General features: G+C 45.0%; 1 protein-coding gene across 7 annotated transcripts in view; it reads left to right on the plus strand.

The window, feature by feature from the left end:
- LOC121276219 (serine/threonine-protein kinase 31-like) overlaps positions 1-23,404 on the plus strand; it is a 134,499-nt gene that overhangs the window by 66,170 nt on the left and 44,925 nt on the right. For 6 of the 7 annotated variants that reach the window (XM_041184391.1, XM_041184392.1, XM_041184393.1 and 3 more), the window contains exons 11-12: positions 2,766-2,888; positions 8,232-8,411. In XM_041184391.1, coding sequence (XP_041040325.1) covers positions 2,766-2,888; positions 8,232-8,411 — 303 coding nt within the window. The remainder of the gene's footprint in view (positions 1-2,765; positions 2,889-8,231; positions 8,412-23,404) is intronic. The other variant, XM_041184395.1, reaches the window with a different exon arrangement.

Genomic DNA, 23,404 nt, shown 5'->3' on the forward strand with positions numbered 1-23,404 from the left:
ATTAAGTTTCAATGTGATGTCTTTGAAGTTGACTAATCAATCCAGTTTGAGTGCTAAGAGATCTGTTGCATGTTGGACACATGTGTTATTGGTGTTGAAACGGTGTTTGTAGTTCTGGACTTGTGAAGCTCACGTTTCCTTTTGGCCAGTGTGACTGTTCTTTGCTGACGAGATGGCGGTATATAAAGTGACCCTTTATGAGGTTCTCCCATGTCTCAACAGTGATGTTGAAATTCTTCAATGAGACCAGCAGGGTGTCCTTGAAGCACTTTCTCTGGCCACGTGAACATTTTCCTCCAATTAGCTCGCCATAGAAGAGATTTTTTTTGCAAGCACTTATCAGGCATTCTGGCAACATGTCCTACCATCTCATCTGAGTTCTTTTCAGAGAGTGTGTATGTTGTTCATGTCGATCAGGGAGAGAATATCAGCATTAGGAACCTATCTTGTCTGTTCTTTAGCAGCTTAGGCAAGCTGGTCAGGTGAAAGTGGTGTAGCTTGTTTGTGTGCTTGCAGTAAATTGTCTGTGTCTCACAGGCATACAAGGGACAGTGGGAGGGGCAACTGCTCTTTATACCTTCACTTTTGTTGAAAGACTGATTCCTTTTCACTCCCAGTTGTTCATAGCTTACCACTGGCAATACTGGCCTTAGCTATCCTGGCATTGACTTTGTCATTAATGTGAACTACTCTGGACAGAATGCTGCTGAGGCAGGTAAATTTGTTGACTACATCAAGCCTTTGACCATTGAGTGTAATAGTTGGCTTCATGTACTGCTTTTGTGGGGCAGATTGGTACATGACCTTTTGTTTTCTTTGGTGCCTATAGTGAGACCAAAGTTATTGTGTGCAGATGAGAAGTGATCCATGCAATGTTGCATTTATTGATCAGAACAGGCATTCAGGGCACAGTTATCAGTGAAAAGAAGTCACAAACCTCTCCTCAAATTGAAGACTTTGCTGTCTATGCGATAACAGAAGTGGCATCCACATTAGATAACACAGTGCTTCAGAAAGCACAGTAGTGGCTTTGCTAGAAGGTCCTGTTTGAGATGTCGGGCCTGAACTTCCACAGAGTGGCAATCAGAGTCAGATTGTCACTCTGTTCCTAGTTTATTACCTCGAAATCCAGCCGATCCTTTCTCGCCCGACCTTCTGACTTAGGCCAGGCGAGAACTGTGTAGGGCAGTGTGCATCTGAGGCCTTCGGTCAAGGGCTGCAGAGTCTGAGGTAAGGAAGACATGCCCCCTTTTCATACCTGCTTTATGGCAGCTAATACTGTTATGTTTAAAGATCCAACCACTTTCAGAAGCCATGATGAAGGTAGGCTTGTAAGGTAAGTGGATAGGATTTGGGGGGTGCGGAGGCATTGGGAGGTGGGGGTGGGGGCACGGAGGCATTGGGAGGGGAGGGGGATGGTGTTGGTGGTTGGATGGCCAGTGTGGGGAGGGGGGTGGTGGAGTTAGGGATCGGGGGGTCGGTTGGAGGGATTGGGTGGTCAGTGGAGGAGGGTCAAGTAGTCAGTTGGAGGGTTGAGTGAGAGTTGGGGGTTCAGTCAGGTGGTCAGTGGGGGCGCATTGGGTGGTCAACGAGGGGAGAGGCAGGAGGTAGTCGGTGAGGGGTGCTCCTGTCAGGGAGGTGGTGGGAGTCCTGTGGGGGTGGTTGGGGGTGTCAGTACTACGGTTACCTAGGAGTTAAAAGTGGTTTTAATTATTCTAACTTTTCCTGGGCAACTATTCTGGTAAGACAGTCGGAACCACCCGAAGTTGGCAGTTTAAAATCATGCTTTGGGATGGTTCTGATTGCAGGGGAATTGCCCAACAGAAGTTTGAACTTCCCGGGTAATTGCTGTGCGATCCTTACCATGGGACTTCTGGGTTTGGAGGTGTGGGGAGTTCCCAGCGCACCCCCTGCTCCCCCCGCCCCCCTTGTGAAGATGGCAACCGATGCATCTTTGAATTCCTGAGGAATGGCTTCCTGCTTCCATATTGCCTGGAATAGTTTGGTGAGTTTGTCAGTGAGTATTGTGCCTCCTGGTATTATTTTACCTGAAATTGCATCTGATTCTGGTGTCTTACTGCTCAACAGGAGACTGATAGCTTTCATGATCTCGGCTTTGTTAGTAGTGTCAGCAAGTGATGTGCTGACTTCGATTTGGGACAAGCAGGTCATTGCCTCAGCATTGATTATTGAGGGCCAATTCAGAACATCGGTAAAGTGTCCTGCTCATCTCTGCAAGATTTTAGTTGCGTCTGTAATCATTGTGGTTTCTTCAGTGCTGAGGAGTAGTAGTAGTTCTGGAAGCCTCTGGACCCAAAAATTGATTTCAGAGAATCATAGAGTTTACTATTGTTTCTATTGCGTAAGATTGTATTTATTCTGCATATTTGCTTGGCCAGTGAGACTGCCTCTCTCTCAGCTTTGATGGGATGACTTTACAGATGTTTTTGAAGGCTTCTTTTGGAGTGGATGAATGGTCATTTTGGTAGCCTCTGAGGAGACAGTGGGTTGAATTTAATGGCTTTGGCAGTGGTCCCGTCCATTGGCTGAAAGCTGGGGGCAACCCTGCCGGGGCCATTTTCTGAAGACTGAAATACATATTACGTTTGTTGCAAAGGCTTTGGAAGTGTTATGTCTTCTATCTCTGTGTGTTTTCCAAAATTATTTTAACAGTCCATATCTGAAAGTCATTGTGAGGAGACAATTAACTGTAGTTGTATATATTGTGTGTAATATTTATGACACATTTTGATTATAACTCTCAGGATGATGTGCGCAGCCTAATGGACAAGCGAAATGAAATGCGCAGCACACTTTATGCTGCAGCAGAGGAGTTTATCTCTGAAGTAGACAAGTTGCCTATTGAGGATCGTATGAATGTTCTAAAGGTTAGAATTTTTTGTTTTCAGCTGATTCCAAGCATAAGATTCTGTAGTATTAATAATGAGCAATAACGGTTTTGAGTGCTAATTTACCACTTCAGTGGATGCTGAAAAGCTAATTGAAAGTGGTAGTTGTTGCAACAGCCATTTCCTTGGTTACTTGGTTTATTAACATTTAATGGGAAAACATATACTGGATTTACAAATTGATATGAATGATGCAAGGATGCATTGATTTTATATAACATAAAATGCAATAAAAAGCTGCAGTGCTTGCATATTGCAATAAGTGACCTTTTGGCCTTTTATTTCCTTGCTTTCTTATTCTTCTCATACTGCTTAATCTGCATTACTGGAATGAGATAACCCCAGCCTCTCCCAGTGCTGCTGCTAAACCAGCACTAACAGATTGCCTGGAGGTGAGCTGATCATGTTTCTTCACCCTCCTAATGGAATTTGTCGGCTTCACTGAGATAAAGACAGAGCTCGGCAAGCTGGGGTTAAGGTGGCAAACTTAAATTTTACTGTCTATTCAGCTCCAGTACACAGTACCATTGTGCTACATTTCCTTTCCTCCTTCAAATAAGTTAATGACCAGGTCCCTTTGAGAAAAGAGTTGCTATCCTTCAGAAAGGATCTGAAAAAACGTGTTCATATTTTAAGTTCTGGTAGAAGCAGGATCTCTTGTGTGTGCTTTTGGAGTGGGAAACAACTGTCATAACCCATTTTTGCAATTTGTATGCTTCGAGATGCAGGCTTTGAATCCAGTAGAAATAAGACCATCGAGTCTCAAGAGGGTTTTTATAAAACTAAATTAAACATTTATTAATAGAAGAAAGATTGTAAACACATACATACATCTACAAAATAACTACTATAGTAACTACAAAAATCCCCTAATTAATCTCTCTTACATCCCCGTTAAGGCAACACAAAATCTCATAGATTAAAAGGGACACCTGGCAAGGTACAGATAGCCCTAGTGGGGGCGGGGTGGGGGGAAGGGATCGAAATAGGCTAAAAGGTAGAGATAAAACAATGGATGGAAATACATTTAAAAATAATGGAAATGGATGGGAAAAGAAAAATCTATATAAATTATTGGAAAAAAGGGGGATCGGAAAGGGGGTGGGGATGAAGGAGAGAGTTCATGATCTAAAGTTGTTGAACTCAATATTCAGTCCGGAAGGCTGTAAAGTGCCTAGTCGGAAGATGAAGTGCTGTTCCTCCAGTTTGTGTTGAGCTTCACTGGAACAATGTAGCAGGCCAAGGGCTGACATGTGGGCATGAGAGCAGGGTGGGGTGTTGAAATGGCAAGCGACAGGGAGGTCTGGGTAATGCTTGTGGACAGACCGAAGGTGTTCCGCAAAGCGTCACTCAGTCTGCGTTTGGTCTCTCCAAAGTAGAGGAAACCGATTCTGGAGCAGAGAATGCAGTAGACTAAATTGAGGGAAGTGCAAGTGAAATGCTGCTTCACTTGAAAGGAGTGTTTGGGCCCTTGGATGGCAAGGAGAGGGGAAGTAAAGGGACAGGTGTTGCACCTTCTGAGGTTGCATGGGAGGGGCTTGAGGTGTAGGGGGTGATGGAAGAGTGGACCAGGGTGTCCTGGAGGGAACGATCCCTGTGGAATGCCACTGGGGGGCGGTGGGGGGTTGTGAAGGGAAGATGTGTTTGGTGGTGGCATCATGCTGGAGTTGGCGGAAATGGTGGAGGATGATCCTTTGAATGCGGAGGCTAGTGGTGTGATAAGTGAGGACAAGGGGGACCCTATCATGGTTCTGGGAGGGAGACAAAGGTGTGAGGGCGGATGTGCGGGAGATGGGCCGGACACGGTTGAGGGCCCTGTCATCCACCGTGGGTGGAAAACCTCGGTTAAGGAAGAAGGAAGACATGTCAGACGAACTGTTTTTGAAAGTGGCATCATCAGAACAGATGCGACGAGGAGGCGAAGGAACTGAGAGAATGGGATGGAGTCCTTACATGAAGCGGGGTGTGAGGACCTGTAGTCGGGGTAGCTGTGGGAGTCGATAGGCTTGTAATGCATATTGATGGACAGTGTATCACCAGAAATTGAGACTGAGAGGTCAAGGAAGGGAAGGGAAGTATCAGAGATGGACCATGTGAAAATGATGGAGGGGTGGAAATTGGAAGCAAAATTAATAAATTTTTCCAAGTCCAGACGAGAGCATGAAGCAGCACCGAAGTAATCATCGATGCACCAGAGAAAGAGTTGCAGGAGGAGGCTGGAGTAGGACTGGAACAAGGAATGTTCCACATACCCCATAAAGAGACAGGCATAACTGGGACCCATGCGGGTACCCATAGCCAGACCTTTTATTTGGAGAAAGTGAGAGGAATTTAAGGAGAAATTGTCCGCAGCATGACCCAGACCCTGTCGCTTGCCATTTCAACACTCCACCCTGCTCTCACGCCCACATGTCCGCCCTTGGCCTGCTGCAATGTTCCAGTGAAGCTCAATGCAAACCTCATCTTCCGACTAGGCATTTCACAGCCTTCCAGACTGAATATTGAGTTCAACAATTTTAAATCATGCACTCTCTCCTTCATCCCCACCCCCTTTTCCGATCCCCCTTTTTTCCAATAATTTGTATAGATTTTTCTTTTCCCATCCATTTCCATTATTTTTAAATGTATTTCCATCCATTGTTTTATCTCTACCTTTTAGCCTATTTCGATCCCTTCCCCCATCCCACCCCCAGTAGGGCTATCTGTACCTTGCTCGTCCTGCTTTCTACCCTTAATGTCATCTATTAGCACATTCCTTAGATATTATCACCACCTTCAACAACTCTTTGTCCTTTTGTCTATGACATCTTTTGGCTATCTCCACCTATCACTGGCCCTCTATCCAGCTCTACTTGTCCCACCACCCCCCCTTAAACCAGCTTATGTTTCACCACTTTTCTATTTTTCCTTAGTTCTGTTGAAGTGTCATACAAACTTGAAACGTTAACTGTGTTCCTCTCCGCAGATGCTGTCAGACCTGCTGAGTTTTTCCAGGTATTTCTATTTTTGTTTTGTTTCTAAACTTCCTCATGTTCATCTACCATTGAAATTACCATTTCAAACCTGCTTCTTTCTATGCATCAAAGCCTCTAGACCAGCTGGCCTTAATCCAGTTAAAATACAAACACATACACAGACACCACTGAACTCTATTTTAAAAAATAATTTCCAATTACACTATAGACATTAATATCTCTTCATGACGGGAGGTAAGAAGAGGTGATGTTTGTAGTTTGGGGATGGTCCAGTAGAACAGTATACACTTAATTCCGGCTACTGCCCATGTACTGATTTGCGATTTTGAGTGGGGAGATGAAATTAGAGAGGAAGGGAAATTATGGAGAGAGAAAATGCAAAAGTGTGCATATGTATTTTTATGCATTGCCTATGATGAGAAAACTGGCCATTTTATGTCTCATTATTTCTCATAGTGAGATTTGTACAAATAGATATCTGAAAAAACAGACATTTACCGACAGCCCCAAATAATTTACATTATAATAGTTATAAACTGCTGCTCAAAATGATAGACACTTCCAAATTATGAGCTACAAACAGCCTTCAATGTTGGTTTCCCATTTGAAACACTGGACGCGTGGGTAAATCACAGGTGGCAGCAGATGGAAAAAACAACTTTTGTGTAATGTAGATCTCTATGTAGCATACATAGTGAAAGAGGACCCTTGACTAAAATCTCTGGGATTGAATGCTTGCACAGCTCTATCCGAGGGATAGAGGAGCTTCTCTTCCACAGTGGATACTGGGTAAAAAGATCCTCATTACACAAAATCCAGGAAATGCTGGTCGGGGGAGATGGGGCAAGAAGCTGGGAATCATAACCCCTGAAATCGTGGTGCTGAGAGCTGAAACTCTGGGGAGTCGAGTTGGAGGAAATAGAGACTAGAATGGGGTCCATGGGACAGAGATGGAGAATGAGAGCTTGAGAGGAGAGAGAGAATGATTTTTCTTTTAGCCTCTCTTCTGCCTCACCTGTTCCTGGTGGCCTCCTGGTTCTTGGGAACTTATACAACAGCTGCTGGTGTGAAACCACAAATATTCTCAGCTACATGGGATCCAACCGTTGTAAAGTAAATCCAATAATATTTGTAGTTTCATGTGATGATTTGTGATGTCAAATGTCCTGTGGTCAGGACATCATGTGATCAAACCTCCAGGAATGCCTCCAAGTAGAGTTGGCAACCTACCTCACCAGTCTTTTGGATGTTGATGCATTGCCAATAGCTCCCTATCCAACCTCCCAGCACTTCAAACATCAGTAGCTTGTAGCACATGGAGGGAACGTGTCCTGGATAGGAGTCTGCAGGATGTTAACCCCTCAGCTCACCAAATTTGACTGGGATCTATCAGACATTCTGGCCTTGCAGCAACTGCCTGCCCTCCCTTGATGAAGAAGGATGCTGGGATGGCAATAAATTAGAAAATCCAGCAACAGATAATGAACTGAAATCAAATCCCACTGGAAGGGCTCTGGAATTAGGCATGAGGGTGAAAAATGAAAGAATGCTGTAGAAGATAAAGCTGACCCTGGAATATTTGGCTTATCTGATTTCCTGTGCATAGAATGACCATTTTGAAAATAAAGACACCAGCACATAAAGGACATCTGGTACAAGTCCCTTAGGTGTCCCCAGTATATGGGTTTCATTGTATGAATAAATTAATTCATTTATAATTCAACGTGGATTGTTCTATTTAACTTTGTACAGATTCCCAAGAACATGTTCATATAAGATTCCTATTAAAGCAAAATGGTTGCTCTCTATTATCACCAATTTAAAGAATTGAGAAACTGCGTTCAAACCTGAAAAACATTCCATGTGCACTGGATATATTTTACACTGTGTCAATCAAAAATTAAATGCTTCGGTGAAGTGAATAATTATTGTACATTTTAAACAAGATTTCAATTTTTCTTTCCAGCATTTACATTAACCAAGTTTGAACTTGTATACAGGGTCAGTTTAACTTTGGACTAGTGTAAAATGGACAATTTCGGATCAACACCCCATTATACATCTCACATCTTTTGAAAATCAAGTGGGGCCTATAAACGGCCAGCTGATTCCATATCACCCATTGTATACTATTGCTGAAAGTTAAAATTATCCTATAGTCTGTACCTTCGTTTCGGCTTTAATATCAATCTAAGCTACTTTTTATAGTATAAATCTGATAGATGCTTCCAGATGATTACAGTTAGAAAATTCACAAGTGTGCTGCAATCTCTTGTAAATAAAAATATTGAAGTAAAGCTAAGTGTTCAAAACCACAATGTGATAATTGACATGCATATATCTTCAGTTTTTAGCTTGTTCACTGGATGCTGTATATGGCCCTTATGAAGTGGAGCACAACTCAAATGAAGCGTTTGATCAGTTTTTTGAATGGAGGAATAGTAAACTACAGGAGTTCAATAATATTAAGCATAGGACGGAGAGTTCTCTGCAACTGTTGTCTGAGTGGTTTAGTAAAACCATGAAGGTAACTATCTGGTTAACTTATTTGTAAACTTGCTATAATCATGCTAAATTTAAAATACCACAAGAAAATGTACCACAGGTTGTTAGGATGAGAGTTTGTACCTGGAGCTTCAGCACATTGTGTCTGTTTTGATTTCAGTTATGCACCAGACTTTCAGAAGGATATATTAGCCTTGGATGGATTGCAATGTAGTTTTACCAGAATGATATCTGAACTCCAAAGGTTAAATTATGTGAAGAGATGACAAAAACTATGATTGTATTCCCTGGTTTTTAGAAAGTTAAGGAATGATTTCATCAAGGTTTTCAGGATATTAAAGGTGGGTAGAAACAATTCCCACTGGTTGGGCAGTTTAGGACTAGGGGCATAGTCTAAAATTTAGAGCCAGATCTTTCAGGAATGAAATTAGGAAATGCTTTTATGCACAAAGGCTAGTAAAGTTTGGAAGTCTCTTCAAATGGCAAATGATGTAAATCAATTGTTCATTTTAAATCTGTTAAGCAAAGGTATTAAGGGATATGAGGCAAAGGCAGGTATACCTAGTTAGGTCACAGATCTGCCATGATCTCATTGAATGGCGGAGTAGGCTTGGGGCGAAATGGCCTACTCCTGATCCTATGTTGCTGGTGTGGATTGATGTCCAGTCTATGATGAGTGCTCCCTACAGAGAGAGAGAAAGGAACTTAACTTGAAGCCACTGTATCTGTCATAACCTACAGCCTGTTGCAACATTGATGGAAGCTTAGGGATAATTTTCTAACCTGCTCTTGGCTGGGAAAAGCACAAAGCATGCAGACTTCATATATTAGGAGGGAAGCACTTTCGTTGTTTTTATTTTAAACTCTCTAAAGCTGATAACTCCAGTCTCCTTACTGTAGGAGTTTGAATAGAACTATTCATTTCTTCTCCAGGTAAACTCTAACTTGAATATCTTTGCATACCACTGGCCACTCTTTTTCCTTTTTGGTGCTGCAGCAACCTCCTGAGGCACTTAGTACAAGGAGATTCATGATTTGGGTTGACAAGTGGGCAGGATACACCACCAGGATGTGATTTTTCAAGCAGTTAAATCTATAACACTCTCCATTCTCCTCCACTAGATCCAGTACACAGTATGATTTATTGACCTAAGCTTCTTGTGACTGGAATAACCAGTAATACTTGTAATACTTCCACTTTCTGCTTTATAGTTACCTTCATGATGCAGATACCTTTGAAAGCTTACAGAGGTTGTGAAAGAATTTATTTTAACCGTAAATGTCATAGCTGGAAGAAGTGGTGACCATTATCTGCAATATAATGAGACAGGGCCAATTTAGAACAATACATAAAATATAACATATTGTAAGATAATTTCAAATTCCCCACCCTCATTCTGCCATTATAGGAAGAGGTGCAGCCAACAGCGTGCACTGCTATGCAATGGAATGAGTTGTAACACTTAGACCCATGCACTGCAGGGGAGGTCACCAACAGGTCAGGAACCTGGAACTTCAAGGAATGAATTTTACAGTGGCTCTTTAACTGAGCCACGATTTAAGCATTCCACTTTAAGGTTTCCCAGCCATTTAAAGCAGATGGGTGTGATCACATTTCTCACCTGCCCGTTGAAGCTTCAATATTTAAAGGAATCCTTTCAAGAAACAGATGGGACCATTCTACAACTGGTAAGTGAGACAGCAACTCGGACGATTGATTCTCAATAAGGGAAAGCTGCCCTGTGATTCTGAGTTATCCCTGGACATCATGCTGCAGGCTATGAGGGTCCTCAGAGACAGTTTGTTCCCAATTAAGGGGAGGAAGAAGTCTGCCCCAGAAACCAGGAAGGCGTGGCTGAGGAAGTGAACAACAGGAGTAGGCCATTTTGCCCCAAGCCTTCTGTGCCATTCAATGAGATCGTGGCAGATCTGTGACCTAATTCATGGGCTGAGTGCCACAAGAATTTCAGTGACCTCATCAGGGCAGGATAGATGAGTGACATGCTGCATTTTCTAGTCTTTTGCACAGCACTTCTCAGATCAACACACCATGCAGCTCCGCTTAGTCATCTTGCTGATGAACTTTCTCACACCCCCACCTAAACAGGCACCACTATCGTTCATCATCACTTTATTGACACCTCAGAGCTTTCCTGTAACCTTAATCATTCCATCCTCTCAAAGCATTAGGTGGAATTTTCCACTCCCGCCAGTGGCAGGTGGGGGCACATAATTTGACATGATGGTAAAAGTTGGTTTCCCCCCAGCGGGAACTTAGTTTGGAATTTTTTTCTTCTGACTTTCATAGCGGGTTAAAGGAGGGTTTACTTTCCTGCTGATTTATGTTAGGAACTACGTTTGCATCCATTTCCACCCCCTGAATACTCGTTAAAAAGCCAACTTTCCAGAATTAAATTCTCCTCTCAGATTGAGGGCAGAGAGATTTTGATTGCTTGTTTCACAAGCTGTGCCAAGGCTGGGCACAAGAGGCAAGACCAGTGGGGAGGGGGAAGATGGAGTCAGGACTGGGTGGGGGGTGCTGGGGGTGGGTGGGTGGTGTACAAGGAATAGAATGGAGTAGTGACAGACTATCCTGGGCCAAGAGTTATAAGACTGTCCAGGGGAGAGTAAGAGACTGTCCTGGGGCTGAAGCCATGTTATCGGGGCTATTTTGAACAGACTTCTGTGACTATGCTGGCTATGCTAGAGGCAGCTGGCACAGTCACAGTCAGGGGAGGCATCTGCTTCCTGTAAGTCAGGAGCTGAAAAGCCACGGAAGAATATTGGATGGTATCATTGGGGAGTGGGTGGGTTCCCAGGAAGTCACGGTGCATGTGGCCTCCAGAAGGAGAGGGGTCAGGTCAACAAAGGACATGGGGACATCAGCATTAAAGGGTTGGGGAGGGGGGAGGAGGACAGGAATATCAAGAAGAATAACGATGGGTTCAAGCGTAACATGGTGAGGTTGGAGAGTGATGGGAGGAAGGGGAATTAGAAGGCAGTGAGGATAGAGGTGGATAGGAAGAATTTGCTAGGTGATAGAGGGAAGTTGGAAGCTGGCCTCCCACAAAAATGTCAGCAGCATTTTCCACTTTACCTTGAAGTAACACAGTTTAAAAATCGAGCTAGAAAAAAATAGGTCGGGGTCGGAGGGGTATCTGGCGTGAGGGAGGAGTTTAGCACAGCAAATCTTGGCCAATTGTAGGGGCACCCTATAACTGTCTTGTTCAAACCATGGAGAGCATAGCTCAGCATAGTGCTGGACTCTAGGGCCTCACGCACAATAAATGAGCTTGGCTGCTTTTCTAGTGATGTGCATTCAGGAGGCAATCTGTTATGTTTAGGGGCTGCAGTGCAAATCACAGAATCACACAGTGCAGAAGAGGCCCTTGAGAAACACCTGACCTACCTACCTAATCCCATTTACCAGCGCTTGGCCCATAGCCTTGAATGTTATGACGTGCCAAGTGCTCACCCAGGTACTTTTTCAAGGATGTGAGGCAACCCACCTCCACCACCCTCCCAGGCAGCGCGTTCTAGACCATCACCACCCTCTGGGTAAAGAAGTTTTTCTCACATCCCCCTTAAACCTCCTGCCCCTCATCTTGAACGTATGCCCCCTCGTGACTGACCCTTCAACTAAGGGGAACAGCTGCTCCCTATCCACCCTGTCCATGCCCCTCATAACCTTGTACAACTCAATCAGGTCGCCCCTCTGTGTTCTATGCTCCAACGAAAACAACCCAAGCCTATCCAATCTCTCTTCATAACTTAAATGTTTCATCCCAGGCAACATCCTGATGACTCTTCTCTGCACCCCCTCCAGTGCAATCACATCCTTCCTGTAATGTGGAGACCAGAACTGCAAACAGTACTCCAGCTGTAGCCTCACCAAGGTTCTATACAACTCCAACATGACCTTCCTACTTTTGTAATCTATGCCTTGATTGATAAAGGCAAGTGTCCCATATGCCTTTTTCACCACCCCACTAACATGACCCTCTGCCTTCAGAGATCTATGGACACACACGCCAAGGTCCTTTTGTTCCTCAGAACTTCCTAGTGTCATGCTGTTCATTGAATACTTCCTTGTCAAATTACTCCTTCCAAAACATATCACCTCTCACTTTTCAGGGTTAAATTCCATCTGCCACTTATCTGCCCAATTGACCATCCCGTCGATAGCTTCCTGTAGCCCAAGACACTCAACCTCACTGTTAACCACCCGGCCAATCTTTGTGTCATCCACAAACTTACTAATCCTCCCCCACAGATAGTCATCTATGTCAGTTATGTAAATGACAAATATTAGGGGACCCAGCACAGGTCCCTCTGGTATGCCACTGGACACTGGCTTCCAGTCACTAAAGCATCCTTCTGTCAACCCCCTTTGTCTCCTACAACTAAGCCAATTTTGAATCCATGTCATCAAATTACCCTGCATCCCATATGCATTTGCCTTCTTTATAAGTCTCCCATGTGGGACCTTGTCAAAGGCTTTGGTGAAATCCATATAAACTACATCAACTGCACTATCCTCATCTACACACCTGGTCACCTCCTCAAAAAATTCAATCAAACTTGTGAGGCATGACCTCCCTCTGACAAAGCCATGCTGACTATCCCTGATCAAACCTTGCCTCTCCAAGTGGAGATAGATTCTCTCCTTCAGAATTTTCCCCAGTAGTTTCCCTACCACTGATGTGAGACTCACTGGCCTGTAGTTCCCTGGCTTCTCTCTACGACCCTTCTTAAATAGTGGAACCACATTAGCTGTTCTCCAGTCCTCTGGCACCTCCCATGTGTCCAGAGAGGAATTAAAGATTTGATTCAGAGTCCCTGTGATCTCCTCCCTTGCCTCCCTCAGCAGTCTGGGACACAAATCATCACGACCTAGAGATTTGTCCACTTTTAAGCCTGCCAACACCTCCAATACCTTGTCACTTCCAATATCAATTTGCCCAAGAACCTCACAGTCTCACTCCCTGAGTTCAGTATCTTCATTCTCATTCTTTTGGGTGAAGATGGATGTGAATAAACACCTAACAATGTGGCTGCCCCTTTTTTATTCCTAAACTCTACCCGCAAAGCTTCATTCGATACCCCCTCCAAGATATAATCTCTCCTTACTACAGTAACTGACTCCTTAACTATTAATGCAATGCTTCCTCCTCTTTTACTCCTTCCCCTGTCTCGCCTGAAGATTCTATATCCCGGAATGTTGAGCTGCCAATCCTGCCCCTCCCTCAACCACGTCTCAGTGATGACTACTATATCACATTCCATGTGTCAATCCTCACTCTTAACTCATCTGTTTTACCTGTAATACTCTTGACATTTAAGTAGAGGCAGTCCAGCCTTGCATCACTCCCTTGAAACTTAATGCAGCTGTACTCCCTCTGACTTGATTGTTTTACCATATTATGATGTGTCCCTATTCTGCTAACATTGTGTCCCCACCCCCTGCTGAATTAGTTTAAACTCCTCCCAACAGCATTAGCAAACCCACCCGCAAGGATGTTAATCCCACTCTGGTTCAGGTGTAGACCGTCCCACTTGTCCAGGTCCCACCATCCCCAGAAATGGTCCCAGTGATCCAGGAATCTAAAACCCTCCCTCCTGCACTAACTCTTAAGTAATGTGTTCATCTGTGTTATTCTCCTATGGTCTTAATTAGCATCTGATTCTCAGAGACATGTCAGTATGGTTGCATGCCCCAAGAATAAATGGCCACATATGCGCAGAGGCAGCATGGGCCCTCCAAGCCTCCATCTTCCCAGGGCATTGGCCATTGCATTGAAGGCACCATGCTTGCAGTCAGGAAAGAAGTGCAAGGAGTTGGTATCCATAGTTGATGTAAAAGCCACTGGAGGACAACCATTATAAGGCTGACTGGTTCCTAGGACTTGGGTCTTTGGACCCTGATGCACACTTTTTTTTTTTTGAGTGCACATTCACATCTGACTGAGGAGATCAGGCAGCTTTCGTCCTCCAGGATGATATCAACCTGCAGGTGGTGGCCTTGGCATGTGATGTGCAGACCAAGGGAAAGTCAAGAATGTATAGCTGCCTTGTATATAGAGGAACATGAATAAATGGCAACTAACATTGGTTGCTGAATTGTATCATTTTACACTAACGAGGATTGAGAATGCAGGCTGCATGCAACACTGCCTTCTTGATGGCCTTCATGCAAATGAAGAGAAGAAAGGCCCGTCGGTGTTTGTCACAGCTCAGGGAAGACAGTCGACTTGAGGAACAAGAGCCAACAGGGAGCCCAGATGCTGAAAAGGAGGGACCAAATCCACAAAGATGATTGGCACAACCAAGGGCCTACAGAAGACACTGCTCGTACATGGAGATGAATGAGATACAGTGCCTCAGATATCTTCGCTTGTTGAGGGATGTGGTAGCTCATATTTGTCACATTCTGTGAGGAACCCATGTTGCGCAGACTGGGAGGACATCCAATGCTGGTTTTACTTAGTTACCACCACACAGAACTTTCTTTGCCAGCAGATCTTTCCAGGGCTCCACTGGGGACCTCTGAGGAATCCCTCAATCAGCGACACATAAATGTGTAAGGGAGTGACCAATGGCCTTTTCAATAAAGCTTGTCAATACGTGCAATCCCACATGGATGAACCAAGCCAGAATACCAGAGCTGTGAGATTTGCAGTAACCTCAGGCAAGTGCAGGGTGCCATCAACTGCGCATGTGGCCTTGAGAGCTCCCTGGCAGCAGCTTCTGAGATTTTTTAATAGGAAAAGATTTCACTCTTTCAATGCCTAACCTACCTGTGATCACAGAAAGCAGATAATGCATGTTTGTGCTAGCGACCCAGAGAGCTCTCAAGACTCTTGCATCTTGAGTCATTCGCAGGTGCCACGGATCTTTGAGTGCCCTCAGTGCATAGAGGGTTGGCTCCTCGATGATCAGGGTTACCTCTAAAGATTTGGTTAACGACGCCTGTTCAACGTCCACAGAGTGCATCTGAGGAGAAATGCAGTGCAACGCATTCAGTCACAATGTCCTTAATAGAGCAGACTATTGGCCTCTTACAGATATTTGGACCGATCAGGCAGGACTGTTCAGTACTCAGGGTAACCTGCATCATTGTTGTTTGCTGCACCCTGTGCAACCTAGCACTGAGAAAGGGGTATGCATTACCAGAGGGAGACCTGGAGGAGCTACACATCTCCTTGGATGAGGAGGATGTTGAAAGTGATGAATTTGCAGAGGGTGATAATTCAGACTAGCCACATGAGGAAGTCATTGCGTGTGCATGATAGGGAAGATGTGCCCCTGACAACCTCAAAGCTACAAGATTCTAGGAAGAATAATGTGAAGACAAGTCGATATGAGTGCAGTTATGCTCCTGTTCGATGCAGGGGAGACAATAAGACCTTCATTGCCATCTTCAACATCTCCATGAAAGGGCATCAGTCTGAAAATGAAAATGGAAGAAGCATTGAACCCTTGAACTTATGGGGGCAGTCTTGGAAGGCGCAATAGCCTAAGGATCATGTGGCTACTGTGTAAGGAAATAAGCACTTCACAAGGGCACATCATTAATCAACAACGCATACTGCTGTCCTTTCAACCATGGAGCGCTAAGTCAGTGGCCATGGTAGCCTTCAAGACGGAAAAGCGCTATTGCACACATTGATGCACTCATATAAGTGTGACAGGAGATTAGCAAGGCAGTTCTGAGAAGAAAAATTCTGTCACTGGCTATCACTTGACTGTCTAAGATGGAGCTACATCTGGACAGCACCATCTCTCCAAACACCAGCTCGCTTGATATTGAGCCCCAAAATGCCATCAGACATCAGAAGGCAGTGATCCGTAACATAGCAACATGGATGCAAATCCAAGAGTTATGTTAGCATTGTAACTCTTTCGAGTACAAACACGTTTCCATCTGTTCCTATTCAGATGAAGTTACATTGTTTCATAGTTTGCCGTTGTGAGATTTGAACTCTTGATCTTGAGGTTACAAGTCCAGTACCATAACCACTTGGCTATTTAGGCCAAGCCATGTTAGCATTGTACTCTGGTTCAGCAGGACCATTGTGTGATTATTGTCAATCACTCATGAACCTGCATTCGTTGGAAGCCTGCCAAGTTTATATCCTATATTGCCTTGGCACCTGGAAGAGATATGGCCCAGTCACTTTTGAAACAGCAGTCAATGATGACTTACTCTTCTCATAGATACTGATGAGCACTTGGGTGATGTTTCGGAGCATCGCTTTCATATCATTACAGTTCTTTTAAATTGTTCGTCTCACAAAGGTCAATTCTTGCTATGAACTCTAGGGCATTGCTCAGTCATATAATGAAATCCATGTTGATTGGTGTTCTGTTACCTCAATAAGGGATTCCGTCAAAAAATGCTTCCAGCCATTCAGGAGCAAAGTAAGATCCTTGCAGGTAATCGGATGGCTTCATCAGGATGAGTACACACTTTTGACATCACAGGCTCATGCTTGTCACACAGACGTTTAAAACGTCACCGAGTGTAACCAACTTGCATTGTTCAACATCTTACATGGGGAGAGTGGGAACTAATAAAGGAGTAATGTTGAGCCTTAAAAGCAGAGACGAAATAATGCTGCATTGAGGGATGAAAGACTATGGTGGTCCACGATGATTAATACTTTTACCAAAACCTCTGTCATAAATTCAAAGCCATTAGGGATGGTCAATAAACGCTGGCCTAGCCAGCAATGCCCACATCCCATAAAATGATTTTAAAAAAAAAATTAGAGTGCAATTGGGTGAAAAGATTCCAACATGGGCTGCAATAAATACTTGTAACAATCACAAAGAACAGACTTCAGTGTTGCAGCATGAGGATAATCACTGACCTTCCACGAACGAATCTCATGAGGTCACAAGGTGAGCCTCAGATGAAGGGTTGTTTCTGCATTGCAGAACCATTATTTCCAGTTAGGAACTGAGTTTGTTCATGTCGCTTATGTGGAACTAAAGGTGATTGAGTGAGTCACATAGAACTGAGACAAAAGTTGGGAGATAATTGGTGGGGAGGGGTTGGCATTTGGTATCCTTAAATGAATGTGGGACATTGCATCACATGCATAAGTTATTCAATACCTGAGACTTGGAGAGGCATAAATGTGAAACATATTTACAAAAGTGAAAAGTATGTACAGTGATTGAACACCTGTGCCACTATTGTGCATTCACAACTTTTTAATTTTCCCTTGTCCACCAGCCCCAACATCAGCAGAGGTGGAGGCAGCCTGACGATTACCATGCCATCTTGTCTTAGATGACTTTGTCTCTTCTGGTGGCTCGAGGCCTGCAGGGCCCTGACCTGCTAAGGGTCTCCTGCTCCGGGGCGGGTGCATCCTTCTCAGCCTGAACTGCTAGAGTTGATGGGTTCTCAGGCAGAGGGGATTTGGAGCGGCAGGACGCCTTTGGAGACTCCTGGGTGGATGCCCCTGGGGTGTCTGGCTGGAGCTGCTCCTCCCTTTGGGCTAGAGGGACCCCTCCCTGACTCCTTGAGGCGAAGGGGCACCTGGAGGGAGGTTGAGGTTTCCCGTCACCCTCTTGCCTAGCCACTTCTGGAATGCACCCATGCGCAAATCCAGCAGAAACTGCTGGACCTGGGTTTCCAAGATGGCCGTCACCTTTCCCATGGAGACTTCTATGTGCTCGCATGCCAGAGCCAAGACATTAGGCAGAATATTTATCGTCCCCTCCATCCTTCATTCCAGCCTGGTGATGGCCTTTGACAACCCTATCTCATGTTCCCCTGCCTGTCTTTACATCTCCACCCTTTCTTTCAGGACCCATTGCAGAGACTCATCATCGGACTCAGACTTTGCAGGGGCCTAGTCTCCTGCAGTCCTCTGAGTGTCAGAGACCTCGCCTCTCAGTGCCTCCACCTGCTGTGGACATGTGTCGGTGAAGTGATCAGCAGATTGTGAACTTGAACCCACTCTAGAACTAGGACCCCCACCCCAAGGTGTGATCTGCGCTGGTGGAGGGTGCAGGTGAACACAGTGATGGGTCTTCCTTGGATGCTTCCTTAGAATCCTCATTTGAGGGGTGCTGGGGCTGAGACGTTTGCTGGAACTTTCCCTCTGCTTTGTTGGTGGCTGGAATAGAGGAAAGTGATGATTAATGATTGACTAGGCAGGCTCAACTTATAGGTCACTCATGGTCTTTGCCTGCATGTTGTTGACGTAAACTCACTGACTTATTGGGGCTGGCTGATTTTGTCTTCCATGCAAGAAGAACCCTTAACTTCTCCAGCCGGCTCTGCCTGTTTTTTATATGGGGAGAGTGCCCTCAACTCTGGGATCCCCTCTTCGGTCTTCAGTCTCTCCCTTTTGTAGTGGGAAATCTTATCCTGCATGAAGACAGGTGGATTAACTGTGAGCACTACAGATGGAAGAGCAATTCAGAAGCATGCATGCTTGTTGTGTGTTCTGAGCCCTCTCCAATTAACTGACGACGACGCTGTTTGTGCAGGATCTTACAGGAGATGATAAGTGGCTGGCAGACATTCAGTGCTGATGTCCCATCTGCTGGTAGTGTGTGACATCCTTGTGAACTCTAACCCTTAGCCTGCCTGATGCCCTTATGGGAGTGAGAATTTGGAGTGAGGAGAAGGTTCACTTACCCTGGCAGAACAGATCAGATTATTCATCCTTTTCCTGAACCTCAGGGCAGTGCTTTTTTGTGGCCCACGGGCACTGACCTCCCTGGCGACCACCTCCAAGGCCACCTTGGCCAGGTTGGTGAATGTCCTGTTCCTGTCCCTCGGCAAGAGGACCTTTCCTGTGCAGCCTGGAGGAGAACCCCGAGGGGGGCCTCGCTGAACCATGGAGTGGCGGATTTGGATCTTTTCGGCGCCATTGAGAACCTGAACAACGCACCTGACCTGTAGTGTGTGAATGTCTGTGAGGATGCTGTTTAAATATGGTGCAAGGACCTTTGTCTCCATGAGGTAATAGGGAGGCAGACAAAGTGCCAGCTCTGCTACAAAATTTGGCAAGCTCCTCGCTGATGCATAAATGAGCTGAAAAGTGGAAGATCTGGCGGGAAAATCCACTCTGCCACCCAGCGGGAATCACTCCAATTTTTCTGCCTGTCACAGAAATGGAAAATTCCACTCATTGTATTTCTCTCACTTTCTTCTCAAGCAAGAAAAGAAAGAAGAATAGAGCGCAGAAGGTCATGGAGAGACGGAGAACTGGGAGTAGTCACCCTCCAGTCACAGGCACCATGCCCTCTATGGAGAAGACGCACTGGAGATAAGCAGAACCTCAATATGCAGGGTCATTGGTGATGGAAAGGTGGTGGTCCCCCAGCTGTCTGATGATAGAAGTAGATATTGCACAGGCATAGGGCACGGAACATTAACTCAATTTGACTTGATGACAGCAGTCACTGAAAATTGATGATCTGCACCAATGATGACTTTGAGCTGTTTCCCCTTTATTAGCCCTGATTGAAGTCTTTCATCTCCCACAGGTTCATCAAGTGTCATTCAGGAACCAGTGGCAGAGGAAGCTGAAGAGTCTTCAGAGGAGTTCGCGCGTTCTGAGGAAACACTCACATGATTCAAGCACCTTCCATCAGTGAAACTTGGAAGGGGTGGGTCTCCAAGGCAGGTAGCTGGGTTTTCATGTGGTGAGCTACATTTATCAAATGAGCATGTGTTGGGGACAGGAACAGCAATGGAGACTCCCTTTTAGGGTGCAGAACCCTCCAAGCTCTGCTCAGCTAGGCGCAGTTGCTGAGCCTCGGGTCATCGATTAAAAGGACAATCCTGGAGCAGCAGCAGAAAATGTGCAATTCTGTCTGTGTTTCCATAGGCAAAGCATACCCTTGGAGAGAGATTGGAGGAATCCATCCTCTAGCATAACTGCCATGATGTGTCAGGCCTTTCTGCTGATGTCTACCTCCATGGAATGAGGGACCACTTGCATGGAGCATCAGTCACGACAGGCAACTGATTGCATTGTTGGACTTGATGGCTGCACACACGCCATCAGCTTAAATAGGTTAGAGGAAGGCCTCACTTTGGCCATTAGTCATTCAGCCTCTCAGTGAAGCGCAACAAATTACTCACCAGCTCTTGGCTAGCAGAGAAGCTCTGCAGTCCTGCCACATTCAGTTGTGAATGGTGGATGGCAATTAAACAACTCACTGGAGGAGGAGGTTCCACAGGTATATCCATCCTCGATGATGGGGAAGCCCAGAACATCAGTGCAAGAAATGAGGCTGAAGCATTTGCAACAATCTTCAGAAGTATCGAATGGATGATCCATTTCGGTCTCCTCCAGTGGTCCCCAGCATCACTGATGCCAGTCCTCAGCTAATTCGATTCTGTCCACTTGACATCATGAAACAGCTGAAGGCGCTGGATACTGCAAAGGCTATGGGCCCTGGCAATACTCCAGCAATAGCACTGAACACTTGTGCTCCAGAGCTTGCACGCCCTTAGTCAAGCTGTTCCAGTACAGCTACAACACTGGCATCTATCAGGCAATGCGGAAAATTGCCCTGATATGTTCTGTACATAAAACAGGACAAATCTAACCCAGTCAACCCATCTACTCCCAATCATCAGGAAAGTGATGGAAGGGGTCATCAGCAGCGCTATCAAGTGGCACTTGCTTAGCAATAACCTGCTTGCTGATGCCTAGTTTGTGTTCCGCCAAAGGCTACTCAGCTCCTTATTACTGTCTGGTGCAAACATGAACAAAAGAGCTGAACTCCTGAAGTCAGGGGAGAGTGACTGCTCTTGACATCAAGGCAGCATTTGACTCTGTGTGGCATCAATAAGCCCTAGCAAAATGGGGGCCATTGAGAATTGGGAAAAACCTCTGCTGGCTGGAGTCATACCTCGCACAAAGGAAGGTGGTTGTGATTGTTGGAAGTCAATCGCCTCAGGTCCAGGACATTACTGCAGGAATTCCTTAGGGTTGTGTCCTATGCCCAAACACCTTCAACTGCTTCATCAATGACCTTCCTTCCATCATAAGGTCAGAAGTGGAGATGATTGCACAATGTTCACAGTTTGTAACTCCTCAGATGCAGAAGCAGCCCATGTTCAAATGCAGCAAGACCTGGACAATATCCAGGCTTGGGCAGACAAGTGGCAAGTAACATTCGCACCACACACGTGCCAGACAGTGACCATCTCCACTGTCCCATGACAATGGAGTAAAACAGTCAAGTCGGAGAGAGTACAGCTGCATTAAATTTCAAGGGAGTAAGGTAAGGCTGGATGGCCTCTAATTTAATGCCAGGAGCATTACAGGTAAAACAGATGACTTAAGGGTGAGGATTGACATGTGGAATTGTGATATAGTAGCCATCACAGAGACATGGTTGAGGGAGGGGGAGGATTGGCATCTCAACTTTCCGGGATATAGAATCTTCAGGCGAGACGGGAGGGGATAAAAGAGGAGGAGGCATTGCATTATTAGTTAAGGAGTCAGTTACTGCAGTAAGGAGAGATTATATCTTGGAGGGGGCATCGAATGAAGCTTTGTGGGTAGAGTTTAGGAATAAAAAAGGGGCAGCCACATTGGTGTTTATTATAGACCCCCAGATCGTCAGCGGGAAATTGAGGAGCAAATATGTGCACAATTTGCAGAGGTGTGTAAAACCAGTAACAATATGGTATTTATATTAGGTGATTTCAACTTTCCCAACATTAACTTGGATAGACATAGTGTTAAGGGCATGGATAGAGTGCATTTCTTGAAATGTGTACAGGAGAATCTTTAAGGTCAATATGTAGAGGGTCCAACAAGGGATGGCATAGTGTTGGACCTAATTCTGGGGAATGAAGCTGGACAGGTGGCTGGGGTGGTGGTAAAGTTTAAGTTTGTTGTGGACAAAGAAATAGACAAGTTGCAAAAAAAATTGTTTTGGACTGGGGGAGAGTGGATTTTAGTAAAATAAGGCAGGATCTGGCCAAGGTAGACTGAGAACAGCTACATGTAGGGAAATCTTGAGCAGTGGGGGGTGTTCAAAAAGGAAATGGGGAGGGTACAGGCTCAACATATTTCCTCTAGGGTGATTGGAAGGAATAACAAGCCCAGAGAACAATGGATGACCAGAAATATTCAGGTTACGATGAGAAGGAAAAGAGGCTTTTAGCAGGTACAAGGGAAGAAAATCAGCGGAGGCAGTAGTGGAGCACAGAAAGTGCAGGGTGGAACTTAAGAAAGCAATAAGGAGAGCAGAGAGGGGATATGAGAAAGCTCTGGCCGGTAAAAGTAGGGAAAACCCCAAGGTATTCTATAAGTATATCAATGGGAAGAGAATAACCAGGGAAAGAGTATGGCCCATAAGGGACCAAGGAGGCAATCTCTGGGTGGAGCAAGAGGACATTGCTAGAGTGTTGAATGAATACTTCACATCCATCTTCACCCAAGAGAATGAGGATGAAGGTATTGAATTCTGGGAGAGAGACTGTGAGGTTCTTAAGCAAATTGATATAGGGAGTGACAAGGTATTAGAGGTGTTGGCAGGTTTAAAAATGGACAAATCTCCAGGTCCGAATGATTTGAGTCTCAGACTGCTGAGGGAGGCAAGGGAGGAGATCGCAGGAGCTCTGACCCAAATTTTTAATTCCTCTCTGTCCACAAGGGAGGTGCCAGAAGACTGGAGAACAGCTAATGTGGTTCTGCTTTTTAAGAAAGGTGTAGAGATAGGCCAGTGAGTCTCCTGTCAGTGGTAGGGAAACTATTGGAGAAAATTCTGAAGTGGCAGATGGAATTTAACCCTGAAAAGTGTGAGGTGATACACTTTGGAAGGAGTAATTTGACAAGGAAGTATTCAATGAACAGCATGACACTAGGAAGTTCTATGGAACAAAGGGACCTTGGCGTGTGTGTCCATAGATCTCTGAAGGCGGAGGGGCATGTTAGTGGGGTGGTGAAAAAGGCATATGGGACACTTGCCTTTATCATCGAGGCATAGGTTACAAAAGTAGGGAGGTCATGTTGGAATTGTATA

The sequence above is a fragment of the Carcharodon carcharias genome, chromosome 3 (assembly GCF_017639515.1).
Source record: "Carcharodon carcharias isolate sCarCar2 chromosome 3, sCarCar2.pri, whole genome shotgun sequence".
In the NCBI taxonomy this organism is placed as follows: domain Eukaryota; kingdom Metazoa; phylum Chordata; class Chondrichthyes; order Lamniformes; family Lamnidae; genus Carcharodon; species Carcharodon carcharias.